The 21,823-nt window shown below is 33.1% G+C and overlaps 1 protein-coding gene and 1 long non-coding RNA gene across 2 annotated transcripts; one reads left to right on the forward strand and one right to left on the reverse strand.

Annotated features, from left to right (window-relative positions):
- Nucleotides 1-842: 842 nt before the first annotated feature.
- Nucleotides 843-10,219, reverse strand: LOC143084465 (cysteine-rich venom protein Mr30-like). The gene is made up of 9 exons (XM_076260817.1): nt 10,097-10,219; nt 8,528-8,547; nt 7,955-8,056; nt 7,159-7,249; nt 6,411-6,562; nt 4,824-4,909; nt 3,439-3,524; nt 1,472-1,582; nt 843-1,018 (listed from the first exon to the last, which is right to left on the reverse strand). The coding sequence occupies exons 1-9, from the start codon at nt 10,146-10,148 to the stop codon at nt 894-896; spliced, it is 825 nt and encodes a 274-aa protein (XP_076116932.1). The 5' UTR covers nt 10,149-10,219; the 3' UTR covers nt 843-893.
- Nucleotides 10,220-19,752: 9,533 nt separating this feature from the next.
- LOC143082558 (uncharacterized) lies at nt 19,753-21,823 on the forward strand. The gene is made up of 2 exons (XR_012980416.1): nt 19,753-19,885; nt 21,716-21,823. It is a non-coding gene; the product is annotated as an uncharacterized LOC143082558 (long non-coding RNA).

Here is a 21,823-nt window from a genome sequence, read left to right on the forward strand (position 1 = left end):
ATGGTTAACATCAAGGAGGCAGCATCCAAAGAACACAATAAAAGATATTAATACAATGTACATCTATCAACTTACAGATCTGTTCCTTTCAATTTTCTGGTTGTAGTTCGAATTTTCAAGTCTACAGAGGCAGATTTAGAGGTGGACCCTTGGCCCCCCTTGACCTCCGAAAAATTTAGTTGATATTAAAGGGAATCATTAAAGCATGACCTGAGTGGCCCTCTTAGTCGGTCAGTGGGCCTCCACCTATGAAAATTTCTGGATCCGCCACTGGTCTACTTCTGTCTCATTTTGTATGTTTATTTATCTTCCATGAAGAAGTACATTATAAAACTTATATACATATATTTTATGGTAGAAATTACTTGACTATGGTAAGTAAGTATATAAACTTGTAATTTCCTTCCTAAATTCAATATCTGTAAAACTAGAGCATGCCTATTTGTATTATGTTGATTAGTGATCATTAGTATATAGTTTTGAATGCTTTGACCTCTAATTATGTACCATATATAAATAGAAGGAGGCGTTCTACAAATTAAAGAACCTTTGCAGCAAATATCAATGGATCCAAAGGTGACATGAAGCAGGGGAAATATTTGCCCATATCCATCTTGCCTTCATTTCCAGTGGCAGTCTGAATTTCTTTACTGAACCAGCCTATAGTCATGATAGTATTGGTTGCTCTTTTCCTGGATATGCATGAAATATTTGCTACTAGACGTCAAGCAAGCAATTAATAAAACAACCCTTCCCAAGATATATTTTCTTATTCCTCTTAAATACATAAACACACTATGATTTTATTACATTTTTTAAAAACAATCAACACAAAAATAATAGGCATTTGTATAATAAAATACTTTATTTCAACCATACTAATTTATACGATTTCATTCACATCTCTTACAGAAATGGGGACACTCATTTCTCAGGTTGGTGTAGATTCTGCAGTACATGTCCTGTAAATCAGTGGTATAGCCATTACAATAACCAGGACTTGATACAGCACAATTTACTGCAAAAAAGATATATTAAGAATTAAACTTGGAATCTCAAGTGAAAATTTCCGAGAAAAAACTCAGTATTTTCAATTTGAGCGAAAACTCTCTACGTAATTCACAGAGACACTTGTCTCATAAAAAAAAATTCTATATAGGAATTGTTTTCTGAGACAAGTGCCTGTGGTAATTCTAGTTCATGAGTGCCCCATATCACCAATTGTTTTTCATGTTCTTTGCTAGATATGTCGACCACTTTACATGTCATGTATTGACATTTTTAAAAAGAACACAGACGTAGCGTAGTATCAATATATTATAAATTCAAATATGACAACAAAAAATAAATAATGAACAGATAACTTTACAAAATAAAATAAAATATATCATCTTGAATAATAAAAAAAAAAATATGTAAATCTGATATGTGTTACGCCATGCAAATGCATCTGTATACAAGAAAGACTTACAAGACTGGCATTCATCCCCTTGGAAAGGACTGTTAGGATGATTAATACACGTGCATTCACATGTACCTAAATCTAATGATCCATCATTCATGCACATTTTCCCGCCACAATCTATAAATGTATAACAAAGAGCTATTTACAAGTAATTCTTAGTGCCACAAGAACTTTAATCAGTTCTAGATTAAAATATGACAAATTCAATTGTAAAAGAAACTATAACACAAAACTGTGCAAATATGAACCAGTGAAATATTATAAATGATGATGATGCAGTTATAGCGGTTTTTTGTCGAGCCTGCAACATTTTGGCAGGCTTTGACTTTTTTTGCATCAGTAATTTTGTCAAGAAATCATCAAATTTAATGAAACCAAGACAGAAGCTTTTTGTGACCAAAAAGACAGACTAAGTATTGAAATCAAGATTGTGAAAATACATTTTTGTTCTATTTTCCATTTACAGATAAATTGACTTAACGGTTTTTGGTAATCAACAAAACAATACAGTTTGTGGTTCAAATTTATCAGACATCAATAACTATGTTAAAATTTCGTGGACTTGTGCAACTTGAACAGAAGCTTCTTCAAGATCATGAAAAAGCATTTGAAGAAAGTAAAATAGATTTATAAGAGGCGGATTTAGGGGGGGCAGGGGGCCCCCCTTTTCTGGGAAACATTTGGTTGCTTATATATGGAATCACTGAAGCACTCTTAGGCAGTCAAAGGGCCCCCACTTATGAAAAATTCTGGATCCGCCACTGTTTATGATTTTAGTTTCAATGTTTTAGTGAAAAGGGACATTTTTGGCAGTCAGCATTATGTACACTTTTACACTGACACCAACACCGGAACCTTTACGATTATTAATTAAATATTTGTAGAAGTGACACAGGCATATTGATCAACTATTCGGTGTCAAAGCATAATAAGGTCATAATGACATTTTAAACTGATAATCTGAACTTTTTTTAACCAATCAGTAAGGCAGCAACCATTTGATTTTCTGGGGGGGGCTATGGTTTTTTTTGGAAAAAAAAGTTTGTTTCCAGTTTTTGGAGAAAAAAATAATTTGTTTTTGATTCTGAGAAAAAAAAATTGTTTGTTTCTCCCTCAGCTGCCACTATATGTAATGCTAAAATTGAAAGAAAAAAAATTGTTTTCGACTTGTCGTGAAAAAAATAGATTGTTTTTCGCCGTAGGCGAAAAAAAAAATTTGTCCAGAAAAAAAAACCATAGCCCCCCCCAGAAAATCAAATGGTTGCTGCCTAAGTAGCTATGCATAAATCAAAAAATATTATTTTTTATACTTTTAGATTGCTGCATGAAATGACTGATGTCAATAAAAAGCAAACAATACATTGTCATGTAACTTGCGTCTTCGTGCACCAGTGGCGGATCAAGAAATTTTCATAAGTGGGGGCCCACTGACTGACCTAAGAGGGGGGCCGCTCCAGTTACGCTTCAGTGATTCCCTATATAAGCAACCAAATTTTTTCCCAAAAAGGGGGACCCGCTGCCCCCCCCCCTAAATCCGCCTCTGTGCACATGGATACTTTTTGTATTTGAAAAAACATTCATAAAGTGTCTCAGATTTTTTATTATATGTCTTATATTCTATCTTCTAGTATATTTTTCGTATTAGATAACAGTCTGAGCGTCTTTTTGACGTGCACTCTTGACTCAAGATTATGGCCTTACTTACTTCGTATTTCTAACTTTTTATAACTTGTTTTTCATAAATGGATTGAACAAAGATTATGTTTTTGACCTCATACATAACACATGACAAAAGTTCTCACAGTTACTGTGAGAACTTTTGTGAGTTTAAAAGTAAAAATGCTGCCTTTCAACGATTAAAACACAGCTTAAAACCTACGTGAAAAAAAAAGTTTAAATTTAATAGTATAATGTTTTTGTTGTGACAGCATAGCCTGGTTCTCTTTTTTCAAAATAAATTTTGACAAAATTACCACATAAGCCGTCAACACAATTGTTCGGACAGGCTTCACATGGTTCTCCATTTTTCCATGGCACTGAATATTCTTCCCACACCAATCTAAATAATAAAATATATTCTTTAAAAAAGGGGTTGTGTGAACTTCATTACAAAAGGATGAAAGCTTTACAATTCTAAATAAGAAATTTAATAATATATCTTACTTAATAAAACTGTAATGTTTATTGGTCGTCATGGTAATAAATTAAACCAGGAGAATCTTGTTGTATATAAGCGTATTTTATGCAGAAAGAAGCGTTGAGTGGATTAAGACGTTTGTCGGGGAAATTAGTAACCGGGTCGAAAGTTATAGGGGTGATCGTAAGGGACTCTATGCTCCGTGAGGATAACATTTAGAGAACACCCCTATCAAGTAAATAGTGGTATCGATCACGGGTATATAAAAGAATGAGAAACTGCACTCGATGCTGTCGGTTGGCTGTCGATGAGCTGTCATCATTCAAGAGATTGTACGTCGGATATATAAAGTGCTAAAAGAGCCTTAATATTCAAAGGACACTTTGTACCGGGTACAAAGTAAACGTACAAGTTGAACGGATTGACAAGACTGACTGTCCCACTCGGAGGACGGCTGTTCCAGCCCGCACTGCCTGGTAGTGACAGACTCCCATTCGGAGGACAGGCTTTACCAGCACACACTGTCTGATAAAGACAGACTGTACCAGCCATACTGTCTTTTAGTGACAGACCGTCCCATCTTGAGGACAGGCCGTCTTATTGTATTATATTTGTATATATATTATAATTGTCCGTTGTTACTTTATATCGGCAAAGACGTCGGTGTGTATATTTTAGTTCATTGTGCATAGCATACGGATAGTTATAGTGTTTGGTATTGACGTATTGTTTGTGGACAACTTGGATCCAAGTATTTACTGGAACGTTCGTTTAAGATATAAACGCCTGGTTACACGTTACAATACCAAGGATTTATATAATAATGGTTATCCTTGATAAAACTCCAACAACTATTAAATGTAACAATATAGTAACTTATATAACTGTATTTTAAAACCCCTTAGTAACCAATATGCTGGCATTACAACAATTATTTAGCACTCTTTGTATGTCGATTATTAAACTTTTCCCTTTCCAACAAAATATTAAGGCATTCCCAAAAATAATTGATGTACTTCCTGTTGTATATATTATTATATTGATACTTAAATTATTGTGCCAACCGGCCTCAAACTTCAACTTTGGCCTTGTATTTTTTCTCATCTCGTGGCAACATTTTTAATAATTAAAAATCAGTCTTTTTTTTTAGCGGTTTACATTTTATATCCTATGAATTTAACCAAGAGTCTCTTGTAGATCTATACATATATATTTACATACGTGTATGCGTAATTGCAAACAAAATATGCAGAACAACCACACACTCCTCGGGCACAACCAATACGGTTCGTCTTCCAGTAAAGTATCTGAAAAAAAACATAGCAATTAAAATAATAAGATGTGGTCTAACTGCAAAAGGTACAACTATCTACCAAAGACCCAAGTATAATATTTTTATCAAACGTTAAAATTGTATAGCTTTAATGTATATTTCAATCTCCGTTTATAAATTAAGAAACTATTAAGAAACTAAGGTTCACACTCCCTTTTGAAATAAAAGCTGACAAAACTAGGTGGGTTGGTTATTCTGGGCATTATAGTACATGACCGTTGGCTAACGTTACTCGTAACGGTAACACAAGAAAATCGCTACGGCGGCACGGAATTTAGTATTTTTTATTTCCTACACCTATAATTTAACCTGGTGAAAACATTTTGAATGGCAAATTGTTCTGACTTATTCATTTCTTATATCAAATTGTTTATTATATACTATATAGTACATGCATTACATGTTACTCTTGTTTTACCTGGGCAGCATGTAGTACATCCCAAGCTATTATATACTATATAGTGCATGCATTACATGTTACTCTTGTTTTACCTAGGCAGCATGTAGTACATACTATATAGTGCATGCATTACATGTTACTCTTGTTTTACCTGGGCAGCATGTAGCACATACTATATAGTGCATGCATTACACGTTACTCTTGTTTTACCTGGGCAGCATGTAGCACATACTATATAGTGCATGCATTACACATTACTCTTGTTTTACCTGGGCAGCATGTAGTACATATTATATAGTGCATGCATTACATGTTACTCTTGTTTTACCTAGGCAGCATGTAGCACATACTATATAGTGCATGCATTACACGTTACTCTTGTTTAACCTGGGCAGCATGTAGCACATACTATATAGTGCATGCACTACACGTTACTCTTGTTCTACCTGGGCAGCATGTAGTACATACTATATAGTGCATGAATTACACGTTACTCTTGTTTTACCTGGGCAGCATGTAGTACATACTATATAGTGCATGCATTACACGTTACTCTTGTTTTACCTGGGCAGCATGTAGTACATACTATATAGTGCATGCATTACACGTTACTCTTGTTTTACCTGGGCAGCATGTAGTACATACTATATAGTGCATGCATTACACGTTACTCTTGTTTTACCTGGGCAGCATGTAGTACATACTATATAGTGCGTGCATTACACATGTTATTCTTGTTTTACCTGAGCAGCATGTAGCACATACTATATAGTGCATGCATTACACGTTACTCTTGTTTTACCTGAGCAGCATGTAGTACATCCTGTTAATTACATACTATATAGTGCATGCATTACATGTTACTCTTGTTTTATATACTATATAGTGCATGCATTACATGTTACTCTTGTTTTATATACTATATAGTGCATGCATTACATGTTACTCTTGTTTTATATACTATATAGTGCATGCATTACATGTTACTCTTGTTTTATATACTATATATTGCATGCATTTTATGTTACTCTTGTTGTACCTGGGCAGCATGTAGTACATGTTACTCTTGTTTTACCTGGGCAGCATGTAATACATCCCAAGCATTTCCGGTAAGCGATCCAGTCCCATACTCAAAGTCATCTCCTTCTTTAAACCATTTATTCAGACAATCTGACCAACCTATTGACCCATAACACAAGTTCTGTCCAGTAGCAACACCAGGAAGTGCTGTAATAAATAATTCTCTTTTGCAAAAAAAATATTGAGATGCAACTAAGTGAACGATCAACTGGAATTCAACTGAACGAAACATTAATCATTCCATTTGTAGAGTTCAGGTTTGGCAGCCGACCTTCTTAATACAAAATATTAAAAAGTTGAAAGCATGATGAAAAACATGAAAACATTATTTTAAAAGTGAATATACGTTTGGGTATTATGGCAAAGTTTACATAAAGTGTACTGTTAAATCTTTAAGTATTATTTGTGAAAAAAATATCATATAGATTCAGTCAAACAAAAACCGACTATAGAAATTGATAACTGGGTTGGGGTGGGGTGTTAAGTCAAATTGATTTCATGAAAAGCATGAATTATTATAGATAGTGACGTTTAAAATTATTTTGTACTAGTATTATGGAAAATGTTTACAGAAAGTTTACTGTTAGTTTTTATAGATCTTTTTTTTAAGTCTTTAACTGTGTTATTTGTGAATAAAATATCATATAGATTCAGTCAAACAAAAACGACTATAGAAATTGATAACTGGGTTGGTGGGGAGGGGTGTATTTAGTCGAATTGCTTTCAGAAAATATCACACGTACAATCAGAATATCTGTCATAGTAATTATCATGTTCCATAGAATATCTCAGTGCGTGTTTCATGGCCTCTTCTGCTAAGGCTTCATCCCATACCTAACAAGGAGAAACGTGACTTTTGTATATAACTATATAACAATACTATTACAATTATATTAGAATACTATGTGTACCATTATATTACAATACTATCTGTACAACTATATTACAATACTAGTGTAGTGTAACTGTAATACTATACTGTATATGTGTACACATTTTTGGGGTCTTTTATAGCTTTTTATGAATACCTTATTTTTCTTGGCCCATTCTTCTCTATTTTTAATTCAAGCACTTCATTATTCTCTTTTTTTATTTTTTGGTCTATTTTTGACATGGATCATCGTTCTTCAATGTTTTGTTTGGATCAACCAACAGCTTTCATTTTGAAAGTGTTAACTATTGGCATTGAATGGTTTTTATAACCTTCTTTTTTTCTCGTTCATCCCAACATTTCACCGAACAGGTTTTACAGCGGAATGTGTTTCGATTACGGGCTTCACAAGAGGAGCAGAAACTATTAATATTAAGTTCCCTCTTTCTCCAATTCAGCTGCGCATTATGCTTTGAGAAAAATTATTGTTTATCTCATTTTTTTTCTGTAATCTTTCATTGGTTCTATTTATAATGCCTGCTTCCTTCTGATTCTTCTCTGAGTTCTTAAAAAAATTGTTAATCAACAAATATGCATATGTAACTTATTGTAAAGTCTGGACTAATTGTATATATGATACAGTGCTTTGATATTTTCAATAAACTTACCATTTTCATCATGTTTGTTGCATTAGGAGCCATACGTTTTCTGAAGGCGTTGTGAGAATCTACAATTAGTTTCTGTGTGTACGGTGTGACTTTACCGGGAACCTTTAGTGTAGAATTAAAGAATGAAATATATATATATTTAATCTATCTATACGAACTTGATAACTATCATACTTAAAATCCCAATACAATGACCAGTTTCCAAAATATAGCCCAGCAGAAGCTATACAACGTTTGTATTTTGCATTAAAGTTAAATCCATTGATATTAGGAAAGCATATATCATTATACAATCCCTTTCTAAAATTTAACTATATTTGACAGATATATCGATATAATATAAAGTACTGACTGGAAAATCATGAATAGCACGAAACATAATAGTCTTGAGATGTTTCTGTTCTATTGTTTTTACTAATAAACCATTTTACCATTATAGTTGTTACTTGACTTCATTCGCCAGTCCATTATTCCCCCAATTTCATATCTGTTTTTATTGTATTGTTTCAGGATAAAAGTACTTTTAAAAATTAAAATGCCCAATACAAAATCGAGGATTATAATTATACTCACTGCCAAAATTTCAGAGACACCTAAAACGGAAACAACGTTAATTTATCAGCTTATGTTCATGATGATGTTGCTTGAAATTAATGCATTTACCTGCCTTAATTAAAACTTCTATATTTGTTAATTGTTCATAATGTATACGTTTCATGGTCAATAAACAAGTGAGGGTGTAAAACATAACGAAAGGGAGTTTTTGTTCATAAATAATTTATTTGCGTTTGAGGGCACGAACAAGAAAATAATGATATTTCAATTGATCCATTGGCGTGTTAACATCACTTTCAACACGATTGTGCTATTTCGTGGCGGTCAATTTTATATTGATGAAGAAAGCAGGATAGCCCAGATTGAACCACCAACATTTGGTATGAAAACTAGCTCCTCTAAACAATTACGATTTGAGTCGAGCACACCTACCACGTGCGAGATTCGAATTCACCACTACCTCAGTGTTGACAGACTAGTGATACAATAGTTAGACTACTTAGACCACTCCTCAATCACGGAACAGAAGAAATAACTGAAAATCTTATGAAATGGTATGCAGGAAAATTGAGTTTCATGACACCCAGTAATTACCAAAGCCCCCCCCCCCCCCTTTGCGCCAAAAACTAGACATTAACTTCATCTGACTTGCCTTAAAGTGAGAGTAATGAAACAACCCCTTTGGTAGAATAAGGAGTGTATAATGTATGTGTATATGTATGAAATCATATCAACCAGATAATACCTAATAACGGTTATTCTGAAAAAGTCAAAGGCACTGAAAATATCTAATCAACACTTTTACGAGTTTTGATTTCTATACGGGGCTTGCACCAAACTCACTTTCCTTAAGTTTACATTTACTCCTGCAGATATAATCCATCATACAATTTAGTTTTGAAGACTTTAATATATCAAATAAAACCCCCTTTAAATCAAGATGAACTGCATGCGTACCTGATTAAAACTTCTTTCTCTCTGTTTCTATTTAGAGCATACTTGAATTTACAAATCCTATATCTCTTAAAAGTATTGTTTGCCTTTGATTACAAATAAAATAATCCATGCAAAAGCAGATTATCTGAAATTCTGAACACAAACTTTGTAATGTCTTTTTGCGTTTGTTTCTCTGTCTTATATTTTCTCCCATTTATTTGTATTGAAGTCCTGTCATGTAATGGTGTCATTTTAATTTTATAATTAACATTGCCATTAAAGCGGTAGCTTTGGAATGCCACAAAACCAGGTTCAACCCTCCATTTTTTTTCTTCTAAAAATGCCCTGTACCAAATCAGAAAATGGCCATTGTTATATTATAGTTCGTTTCTGTGTGTGTTCTATTTTAATGTTGTGTTTCTGTTGTGTCGTAGTTCTCTTATATTTAATGCGTTTCCCTCGGTTTTACTTTGTAACCCGGATTTGGTTTTTCTCTATCGATTTATGAATTTCGAACAGCGGTATACTACTGTTGCCTTTATTTGCTACACTTTTCAACATCGGAATTTCTAAAATTATAACAATAATTCATTGACTTACATGTAGGATATATTTGTACAAAAAATATATATTTTCAATGTATATACTTACAAATAAAAGCAGTAACAAGAACAACTTGAATCAAACGTCCTAGGTCACCCATTCTCTACAGTTTGTAATAATTCACTTATCGTACATGTGTTACGGAAGATCAGGACTAACTGCTGTTTTTTTCTTCATTTGTTCTGTACTGGTCAATAACCTTATTTACATATTTTATATCTACATAATATATATCTTTTTGTTGTTCAATGACAATGCTAGAGAGTGATTCATTATATACATGCACGAAAAAAATAATGCACATAGACGACTGTTCACAAAGATAATTAAATATGCGTTGACATATGTAAATGTTGAGTTAAGAATGTGTTGAATAAATAGGGTTAGGCATTGTTTCGCCGATATTTCTATTGAAACCACAATTTATAATATATTCGATGGTCAATTGATATAAAACTAGCAACCTAACCAAAAAATCCTTTAATAAAATACAACATGTTTCAGAAAAAGTCTTTGTATATGACACATATATGTAAAACGGTCCCTTATAGACTTTTGATAACATTCTTTGTATAATTGCATTTTGCAATTTTGACAACCTAAAATTGAAATATAATTATTAGCATTTCGTTACGAATCCCGACAAGCCCTCCAAATTATATTATGTTTTTAGAAATTTCCTGAATCATTTAATTTTAGAGATTCTAACACTTCTGAACTACCGAAAGTAAAAAGTAAACAAACAACTAATTTCATTAAACATCATTCGCTTTCACCTCTTGTAAATATGTGCATATGGTAGTAACTGACAAGTTGTTAACTCTGTAACGAGCTGGTCTCAATTCTAGACATTGATCTTAATTAACCAAAAAAGGAATTCGAGTAGAGAATGGAAACGAGACGAGTCAAAGAGACAAAAACCCGACCAAAGAGTAGAAAAAAAGCCCAAGACAACCAATGGTCTTCATCGCACCAAGAAAATCCCGCATCCGAAGGTGGGCTTCAGCTGATCCCTAAACAGTAATGTATACTATTTTAACGAAATAGACGCCACACTTAAGTTAAAACACTGAATATATGAACGTATGATAAAAAGGCTAGTCTAAGAGGTTCCTGTCTAATAACAGACCAACACATATGTTTTGTGACATGTTAAGCCTATACATTTAGCCAGTGTGGAATAAACAAATACACCGCACTACTTACTTACTTACTCCGGTAGTGGCATGAAAATACGGATTTTTTGTGTTATTAAATTTGCTGTTACAAAATGTTAAAAACTATTATGTATTGACGAAATGCGCATCTGGTGCAGAAAAATTGGTACCGTTAATGTTATTACTACCACTGGGTCGATGCCTCTGCTGGTGGACTGTTAGTCCGCGAGGGTATCACCAGCCCAGTAGCCAGTACTCCGGTACTCGCATGAAAATACGGATTTTTTGTGTTATTAAATTTGCTGTTACAAAATGTTAAAAATTATTATAAATTAAGGAATGTATCTCCCTCGTGCAAAGCTCTGATTCCTTTCACGGATTTGGCTATACTTTTTGGAACTTTTGGATTATAGCTCTTCATCTTTTATATAAGCTTTGGATTTTACATATTTTGGCCACGAACATCACTGAAAAGACACTGATGTATTGCCGAAATGCACATATGGTGCAGAAAAATTGGTACTGTTAATGTTATTACAATACATTATTAACAGTAATAGTTTGGGTAGGGAGAAAAGGCGACCGAAAAACTGAACCATAACAATATGAGTTGTGTACAGCATTGTACAAAATGATGATAAAAACTAAATAATATTGTAGAATCAAGACTTAAAAGGAAATATTAGTTAAACTGACCAGTTGAATTGAACAATTCGAGATAATTTTGGAGATATTATTCAAAAGTAGGAAGCGGCGTGATATTTATTAGAGTAAAGAGCATTTGCAAATTCGACTAGTTTAGACGAAACGCGCGTTTGGCGTATAGAATTATAATCCTGGTACATTTGATAAATATTTACCCTTTTAATACATTTTTGAAATACCGGTAATTGCGACATTAATTACGGTAACAACTTAAAAGTTTTTTTTAACGATTAACATAACAATTCATCTGGTTTCACACGTATCAACAAATAAATCATATAACCTGCAATGCAATAATTTTTAGTAAGTCCGCTTTCCATATGATTAATCAATTTATGTAAACAAAAATACAGGTAAAGTCATTTTAGCACAGAAAAACAAGTCTGACAGGTAATATGCTTATTTAAAAGTTCATGCTTATCTACTAGTACATGTAGTATATACTATTGATTTTGTTTGTTTCCTGCTTCAAACAAATAAGCATGCATCTATATCGACAACCATAAAAAGTGTCGGGGGCGTGTGCATGTAAAATTTTCAAGGAAGTGGAAATACATCATGCATGTCATGTACATGTTCTTTTACAGGGAATCTCGACATGCGACATGTGCGAACAGAATTACATTGAAGGGGATTCAAAGGGACAGAGGTTTTGCCCGACACTGTGTGTACATATGTCATTTCGATCGAGTCATTTACAGCTGACTGCAAGTATGCAGTATGGGTCTGATCATTGTTGAATGCCATACTGACCAATATACCCCGCCGCATTTTTGCGCCTGTTCTAAGTCAGGACCAGTCAATTCGCATGTGTATTGATTTTCGCCTAGTTAACGATGTGTCTATTCAGGATAATTTTCCTTTGCCTAGAATAGAGGAGGACTGTATTGATGCACTAAGGGGGACCTACTGTTTAGGACTCTCGATTTGGCTAGTGGTTATCAGCAATTGGGAATGGGCTCTCAAGACGCGGCTAAAACAGCTTTTGTTACCAGTAAAGGCCTATTTGAATTTAATCGTATGCCTTTTGGTCTGTGTAATGCTGTTGCCACCATTTTCAGACTTATGCAATATATTTTATCTGGGTTGCAATTGGAAATTTGTGTAATCTTCCTACTAGATGACATCATTTTGTTTTCTAAATCATTTGAGGAGCACATTACCAGCTGGCTTCAAGAAGTTTTTGTTAGAATTAACTTGTAAGAGTCATTTTTGGGACATGTTGAGAATGTTGAGGGTATGTCACAATGGTAACGGTAAATACTACTATAATGTATATGTCAACCCTATGTTACGGAACGGGGGCTCTATTAATACAGCTTAACAGACCTGTGACTATGATAGTGGTAAATTCAACCATCTGTCAACCCTTGTATCTAGTTACAAACTAAGTTATACTGGTAGCGTAGCTGCCAAAATGGTCAAGGCAAATAGTATTGTAGCAGACAAAACAGCTAAGGCACTGGTCTAAATATGGTAGCTCAGAAATTCATTAACATTGACCTACTTATTACAATACAACATATAACAAGATGTATTTAGCTTCACAATTTCTTATATACAAACAATCAATACTATTACAAGTATAAATCACTTGAAAAGCACACTAGAGCACTTAAGTAATAAACAATACAGGTAGGTTGTAGTCGCCCCCAAATCTTTTAGAATGAATTATTTTGTGAAGCTCTATTGACAAATGTTTCAATTCAGAGATGCTCTTCATATTAAAGAGTAAACTCACAAAAATACTGAACTCCGAGGAAAATTCAAAACGAAAAGTCCCTAATCAAATGAAAAATCAAAAGCTCAAACACACCAAACGAACGGATAAACCATTAGTATAGTCGGAAAATTTTATAAAGATCACAAGTACTTCATTTTTAACATAAAACTAAAACTTGTATGTTGAAAAAACTCTATATCCATAATTGCTTTATACTGTGTGATAAACAGCCACTTGTTTTTGAAGGGGAAGAGACTTTTGAAAAAAAATTGCCTGACATTTATATTTTCAAGTGTAGGATGGAAATTAATATCATAAACCTGAAAATTTTGGAAGTAGTTTTGTATTAAAATGAATAATCATTCATGAAGTATTGTGTAAAAAAACTAATTAATCTGTACGTTCCTCGTTGTTTTTTCAATAGAAATGTGAAAATTCTTTCCTCGACCTCCCAAAGAATATCAAATAGTCATTCACATTTACTTGTTTAATTGATGCCGCACCATGTGTTGACCTTTCACATTTTAAAATATACCATTTGTTTTACTTTTTTCTTTAGTTTGTATACAGTATGCCTAAGATAATAATTCACACCAACATAAAGAATGAAGACATTCCTGATGACTTTGAAGAAAAGGTTGCACAAAAAGTCTCTGAAGTCGTAGGGTATCCTATTGAAGTGAGTATATAGTTCTCCTTGTTATTGAGATAAGTTCAACGATTTGTTTTCAAACAAAAGTTTAAAATGCTGAAAAAAGTCATAATTTCAGAGATCTCTTTTGTTCTAACGTGCGAATGTGGTTCATATGCCGGGAATCGAATTTAAAATTATTTGTTATTAAAAATGTTTTGGTCTTTATGATGTCCAGTACTTTTTGAAATCTTGTTGTTTCTAGAAACTCTCTTATTTCAATCAAGTAAATAGAAGGCCCCTCCGATTATCTTATATGCAAACAACCTGAAGTACGTGTTTATTGCAGATATGACACCTCCCCATTGTTATCATCGTTGCATTCTATTGCCAAAACTTACAATTAAACAAATTTATCTTTTAACACTTCAAGAACGTGAACAATATATTTTTACATTGTAGATGTGTGGTCTTTGTCAATAGGACACTAAAAATAAATAAAAAGTCTTTCATAGATTGTTAATATCTAAACAACATAAACGGAACGAAACAAATGTGTGTTACATTTGAATGTTGTGTTTCTGTTGTGTCGTTGTTCTCCTCTTGTATTTGATGCGTTTCCCTCAGTTTTAGTTTGTAACCCGGATTTGTTTTTTTTTTTTCTTAATCGATTTATGAGTTTCGAACAGCGGTATACTACTGTTGCCTTTATTAATCGTAATTACATGATCAACGCTATAAAATATTTATTTTTTCCTCCATACAAAGTCCATCATGAATCGTTTCACCACAATCTTTTACTAGTTTAAACATATTTTATTTGCGTAAATGTGCAAAAGGGATGAAACACAAGTTAATCAAACTTATAAAGTCTTCTCCCATAACAATTTATAACAATAGAATATTTACAAAGCATGCATACAAACAATACATTATGTTTATATATATATATAAAATATTTGAACTCTGAAAAGATGGTGTGTGATGATGTGAGTGGTAATACACAATATGCATGTATTTGCACTTTATTATGTTCTGCATTACACAATTAGAAACCTCTTAGACTCTTTAATAAATTCATATACATTCTTTACAATTCTTTCATTTTCAACATTACTTAAAGACTTATCGCCGGAGGTTAAGGTGTTCAAATTTAGTAGAGAGTTATCTGGTAACCAATGTAGATTATTAAATAATTTGGTTCTTATATTCGAATAATTAGGACAATGAAAAAAGAAGTGACGTGAATCTTCGAACTTAGCACCACCACTACAAGACGGATCTGAAATAATGTTGACTCTGTTAAGATCATAGTTCAAAAAAGAAGCTGAGCACCTAAGTTGTGTCAATATAATATTGAGTTTACGATTGCCAAAGTCATAATGTTTTGGAACTTGGGCTTTTGAATTCAATTTAAGATTTTTTAGTTCGGTTTTAAATTTACCTAAAGAGTCAATGTTGCGTGTCACCACATTAAGGTTATTCCACAGTCGTATTGTTGAAGGTATGAAGGACTCTTGGGTTAATGAAAGTCTACAAAAAGGGTATATTATATCATTCCCATTACGTAATGGATAAACAGCTGTACTTTGGATTGTTGGTGGAATTGAATTGCAAAGATAGGCTGGTGCATTATTATGTTGAATATTATAGAATAATTGTAACTTCCTTCTTTCTCTTCGTTCAGCTAGAGTTTCCCAACCAATCTCATCATAAATAATTCTATTACTTGTAAAAATAGGAAGACCTGTTACAATTCTGTCTGCCTCAAGCTGCAGCTGTTCTAATTTTTTACAATAACCCACACCCATATTATCCCAAACTTTACGTGCATATTCAAGAAGCGGTCTAATAAAAGTCAAGTAAAGCTTTTCTAAGTTGCTCCTACTTATCCTGTACTTTAATTTTCTAAGTACATTTAAATGTTTAGATACATTTTTATGATATTTTCCACATGGGTGTTCCATTTAGCATCTTTACTAAATGTAACACCCAAGTGTTTGTGGAAGTCTGTAACTTCAATCCTCTTACCATTGAAAGTGAAATTCATTTCTGGAGTTTCAATGTATGAAAACACATTATTTCTGTTTTTGCTGGGTTAAAGGACATCAGCCATTTCTTAGACCAATCGCTGAGCTCCCTCAGGTCGTGACTGATCACTGATTGTATTTGTGTCGTGTCACGACTAGAGTAGCCCATAGATGTATCATCTGCAAATAATCTACATAAAGAAATCAAGTGTTCAGCAATATCATTAATATAGATAATAAATAACAGCGGTCCCAAAACAGAACCCTGTGGGACACCAGCTGAAATACTGCAAAGTTCAGAGGAAGATTGTTTAATAACAACTCGCTGTTGTCTGTTGTTTAGGTAACTTTGAAACCAATTTAATAAATTTCCGTCAACACCGTATGACTTCATTTTATGTAGCAATCCTTTATGCCAAACTTTATCGAATGCTCTAGAAAAGTCACAAAAAACAAAACAGCTAATTTCTTTATTTTCTAATGAATTTAATATAGAATTATAAATTTCTAAAAGCTGGTGAACTGTCGAATATTTTGGCAGAAAACCAAACTGGTATTCATATATTAACTTATTTCTATGTAGGTGATTGAAGACATGTTTATAAACAACTCGCTCCATTATTTTCCCTACACAACTTATAAGCGATATTGGCCTATAGTTAGATGTTAACGAACTATCTCCCTTTTTAAAAAATGCTATTACATTAGCAATCTTCCAGCTGGTGGGAAATTTGCATTGTTGTAGGGATTTATTAAATATTATTTTTAAGGGAATTGCTATTTTTTCAGGACACATTTTCAGCATTTTATGACTTATGACATCTGGACCAGATGCCTTATTAGGATCTAAAGTTTTAATTATATCGACTATTTCATCTATTTCAATTACCAAATCTTTTTAAAAAAATATTTGTTTTTGGCTTAATTTCGGGTATGGGAACACCTTCCTCCTCTAGGGAAGAAATCAGACTAAAATATTTATTTAGCAGATTACATTTCTCGTCGTCTCCGTACACTACATCTTCCATGATTTCATCGTGAATAATATTATTAAGTGGGGGTAAATCAGCAGAACCTTTATTTGATTTTATAAGCATTTTCATTATTTTCCAATAAGTTTTAGGGTTAACCACGTTATTTAAGATAAGATTATCCAAACTTCTTTCAAATTTTTCTTTTGCAGCTTTTTTCATATTATTTACTCTGTTCCTCTGCTTTTTGTATTTATTGATATCACAATCTTTTTTAGTTTTTAAGGCTTTTTTACGAAATCGGTCTCTTCTACGAATTTCTCTCCTTAATTCATTGTCAAACCACGGTCGGTCGTTGTTTCGTATATAAACATGTCGAGTTGGGATGTTTTGCCTGACTATGTCTAGTAGTTTTTGAGTGCTGAATCTTTCACTCAGCATGAACTAATAAGCTAAATAATACAACAGTCTCACACAGCAGTGATATTCGAACATGTCGAATAACTTTAATATTTCCTACATGCAAAAGTATGTACAATTTATAGTATTTACAATGGTTATAATGGGACTGGCGGGTGGGATATTTTGTGAATCAAAATGTGTGTATATAGTTGACCAGATGCTACAGCCAAGGTTAAGTATTATGATTGTGAAACATTGCACAAGATCATGTTTTCTCTATCGTATTTGCAATAAATCCATAGGATACTGTATTAGTAGTGAATGATATTTATAGTCTTATATGCATGCTTTTTTTTATATTAGTTGTAATAGGCTTTGGACTCGCTGTCAGTAACTGCGAGTACACTCAGATATGTACTTAGTGTCATTTGTGGATGTATATATAAGTACCCTTCCGTCTAATCTGTGTTGGTTTGAGTTGCATTTCTATAATGTATCTTTGTAACTATCTGATGAGTTCAGCTCTTTTCAACTGATTTTATAGTTTGTTCTTATATTGTGCTGTTACATTATTGTCCAAGGTTAGGGGAGGGTTGGTGCACCTTCGAACCCCGTCACACTTTGTATGATGATGGAAGTTTTTAACGACCTTGACTGGCTATACACCCCTCGCGCGGGCGGTCACGTTTTGTATGTGCCTCTCTAAATGCAGGTGCCTGTAATTTAGTTGTTGTCGTTTGATGCTACATATCGTATTTGTTTTTCGTTCATTATTTATGAATAAACCAGACCGTTAGTTTTCTCGTTTGAATTGTTTTCAATTTGTCATTTCTTGGCATTTTATTGTTGACTTTGCGGTATGGTTTTAACTCATTGTTGTAGGCCGTACAATGACCTGTAAATGTTAATCCCGGTATCACTGGGTCTCTTGTGAAGAGTGGTCTCAATCACATCACATCTTCTTATTTTTAAGTATAAACCATTTTCTTAAATAAATTATATTATGTTATTATGCTATTGTGATTAAAACACAATCCCAATTTTTAACAACTTTATACCTATCATGTCTGTATGCTTTGCTCATTCATTGTTGTCAATTTAATATAATTATATTCGAATGTCATACAATTGAGAGGTTTAACTAGCTATAAAACCAGGTTTAACCCACCGTTTCTATAAACGCAAATTTCCTATAACAAGTATAAAGAAATATGACAGCTGTTTTCGTTTGATGTGTTTTGATTTAGCTACTAAATAAAAAACTTTCCGTTTTGAATTTTTCTTGGTGTTTGGTATTTTGCTAGTTTGCGTTTTAATTTAATATTTTATTAGTTTAAACATATTTATTTATAGTGGATTGGGAAACAAGTTTTGCAATTTATCTTAATCCCTTTCCACGTTGCGGGTGCGAGTGCTGCCTTGTAGCGGCATTAAAATAGTGCGCTCTTTTTCGAAATCTACAAGGGTGTTTTTAACGTGCAAGAGATATGGCTCTCTCTTAACACGGGTCAGCCATGTATCGTCCCCTTCCGACGGACTATCATCGTTTCTTCATGACCATACTCGCAAATGGTGCCAAGGGAGAACCGAAAATTCAGTCCCTGAAATTTTCATCCCAGAATGGGAATCGAACTAGGAACATTTGTGTTAGTAGTCCGATGCACTAACCACTACACCACGGTTCTCATAATATTTTAATATTTATGAAAGTTCTATTGTGTATCTAACATTGAATCAGCTATGTACAACGTATCGCATACTATCGGAAACACAGCTTTACATACAAAAAGAGATATAATATAACAGCATTTAATGAGACTAAATAGAAAATGAATCGAGATACAATCGGACATGAAAATGACGAATACATATCAAGTCTAGCTTTTCAACTGTATGTGTAAATATTGTAGATTATATATGTGTCTGTAACCCCTGGTGACAGAATGATACACAATGGTAGCCGGGATCCAATGGCGTTTGTCGATATTGATACTGCATTGAAGTTCAATGAAGAAGTAAATCCTGGTTATACTGTAAAATTCCAAGAATTTTTTACCAAGGCGCTTAATATTCCATTATCAAGGTACTGTGATTCTGTTCATCATGTGTTGATTAGAAAAACGTAGAGAATACTAATATAAATGTATAGATGAAACGACAACAATTAACAGTTAAAAGTTAAAAAGATATACCATTAACAGTTGGAGGTCATCTTACGGTATGTGAAATGAATGATTTTTTTACCTAATGCACTTAGTTTTAATGATAGTCGAATTTAGTTTTTAAAAAAACGCTGTTCGTTCATTGTTCAGAAGAGTATTCAAAATCTACGATGCACAATGAGCTCAAACTGTTAGATGCTTACAAGAAGCCCCAGGATATGCATGTTTTATGCTGCATTTTAGACAAGTATATTGCTGTTCCAACTGCCAAAACCTGTAACAATACTTTTGTATATGCATCAAGCATTATTTGGAACGTTTCAATACAGATTTTCACAGCAAAACTAGGCACCCCACATATACACCTACATCATTCACAATGAATGACAGTTGAGAAAATTACAAATTATCCCATGTCTTCTTTGTTATGACATACAAAAGTGATTATGAAAAATCAAATTTTTATACTGAATACACTGAAGTCCATAACTTCACAAACATGTCAAAGAACAATATAAAACTGGGTCGTCAAAGGATCTGCGATGCACCTTTCTAAAGTCATATCACCATTCTTTCCACAGAAAGAAATGGCATCAGGAAATATTGTGATGAAGTATATTTGATAAGCAATGCCAATCTGATGTGGATTTCAAAAGATGTATTCTAAATTATTTCATCTACAATTTTGGAGTAATATAAAAACTATGATTGTTCTACCTGTTATACTACAATTATCCATGCCCAATCGAATGATCGACTATATCATCTCATTCAATAGAACTTTTGGGAAACGTAGATACAAATACCATATTTTAGATAATAAAAACCTTATGATTGGTGGCATGATATGTTCAGCAGAGAGTCAGTATTGTAATGTTCACAATACTGGTCAACTTGTTTTTGTATTCATATGAAGCTGAATTCATCGAAAGCCTTCTAAAGATAAAAAAAAAAGTACTTTCCAAAGTTCTTTATATCATTTTTCAGTTATATTGCTGATGGTTTTTACTCAATAAACCACATTTCAATGAGTGCTACCATCTTATATATCCAAGTGAACCTGAAATTCATGATTCTATCGAGAGTAGAATGTTTGCTTCATATCTTGATCTTTTCATCTGTGTCAATATGGAGAAAAAGATCAAGATATGAAGCAGACCTTCTACTTTCTTAGTAGTTACATGCTTTCTGTTGTACGTATGGTGTTAACATGTCTCAGTAATTATCCTCGTGTATGACCACTCTATGTGGACCTTATAAACAGTGATGAGCTACTTACACATAAAAAGTTACCATAACGAATCAATCAACACAGCGTACGTTTTACGGTCATATATATATTATACGATAATATGTGTCTTGTTTAAACTCAATAGCAAATGCTTTCTTAGAAATGTAGATACAACTATAGTCAATCAAATTACTCTACCCTCATTGCTAACTTGTTGGCTTGTGGTGGATATTAATTTGGTTATTTGACCCAACATCATAACTTGTTTGTTTGTGAAGGACATTTAGGTATTAGATCTTCAATGATAATTAACTTGTTTGTTTGTTAGGGATTTTTGGTAAGTAGACACTCAATGATAACTTGTATGTTTGTGAATAATATTTGGTTAATTGACCCTCAACGACTACTTGTTTGTTTGTGAAGGATAATTGGTTACTGGACCGTCCATACTAACTTGTGTATGAAAGATATTTGTTTAACTGATCCTCCATTTGTTTGCTTGACAACCTAATATAACTTATATCAGGACGAGGTGTGGTATGATTGGCCTATCAGAAAATTATCTACCAGAGTTCAAATGAAGTTTTTTTCATTTGGCAATTCACGATGTTCCATAACTATTGTATTCATCTCGATTATTTTTATTTTTATTTAGGTTAGTTCTTCATTACCACGACGCCAAAGTATCAGATTATGGTGTATACAGAAGAGCACCCGAATATAAACACGAACAATATTTCTCACAATAAAGCTATTTCGAACA

Source organism: Mytilus galloprovincialis, chromosome 7, assembly GCF_965363235.1.
Source record: "Mytilus galloprovincialis chromosome 7, xbMytGall1.hap1.1, whole genome shotgun sequence".
Lineage (NCBI taxonomy): Eukaryota > Metazoa > Mollusca > Bivalvia > Mytilida > Mytilidae > Mytilus > Mytilus galloprovincialis.

Excerpts from the sequence above, each read along its gene's own strand:
- LOC143084465 (XM_076260817.1), bottom strand. The coding sequence starts at position 10,148 with ATGGGTGACCTAGGACGTTTGATTCAAGTTGTTCTTGTTACTGCTTTT. Across the intron at positions 8,548-10,096 it reads TCTTGTTACTGCTTTTATTT|GTGTCTCTGAAATTTTGGCA; the intron begins GTAAGTATATAC and ends TTTCCGTTTTAG. Across the intron at positions 1,019-1,471 it reads AGGGGATGAATGCCAGTCTT|TAAATTGTGCTGTATCAAGT; the intron begins GTAAGTCTTTCT and ends TCTTTTTTGCAG.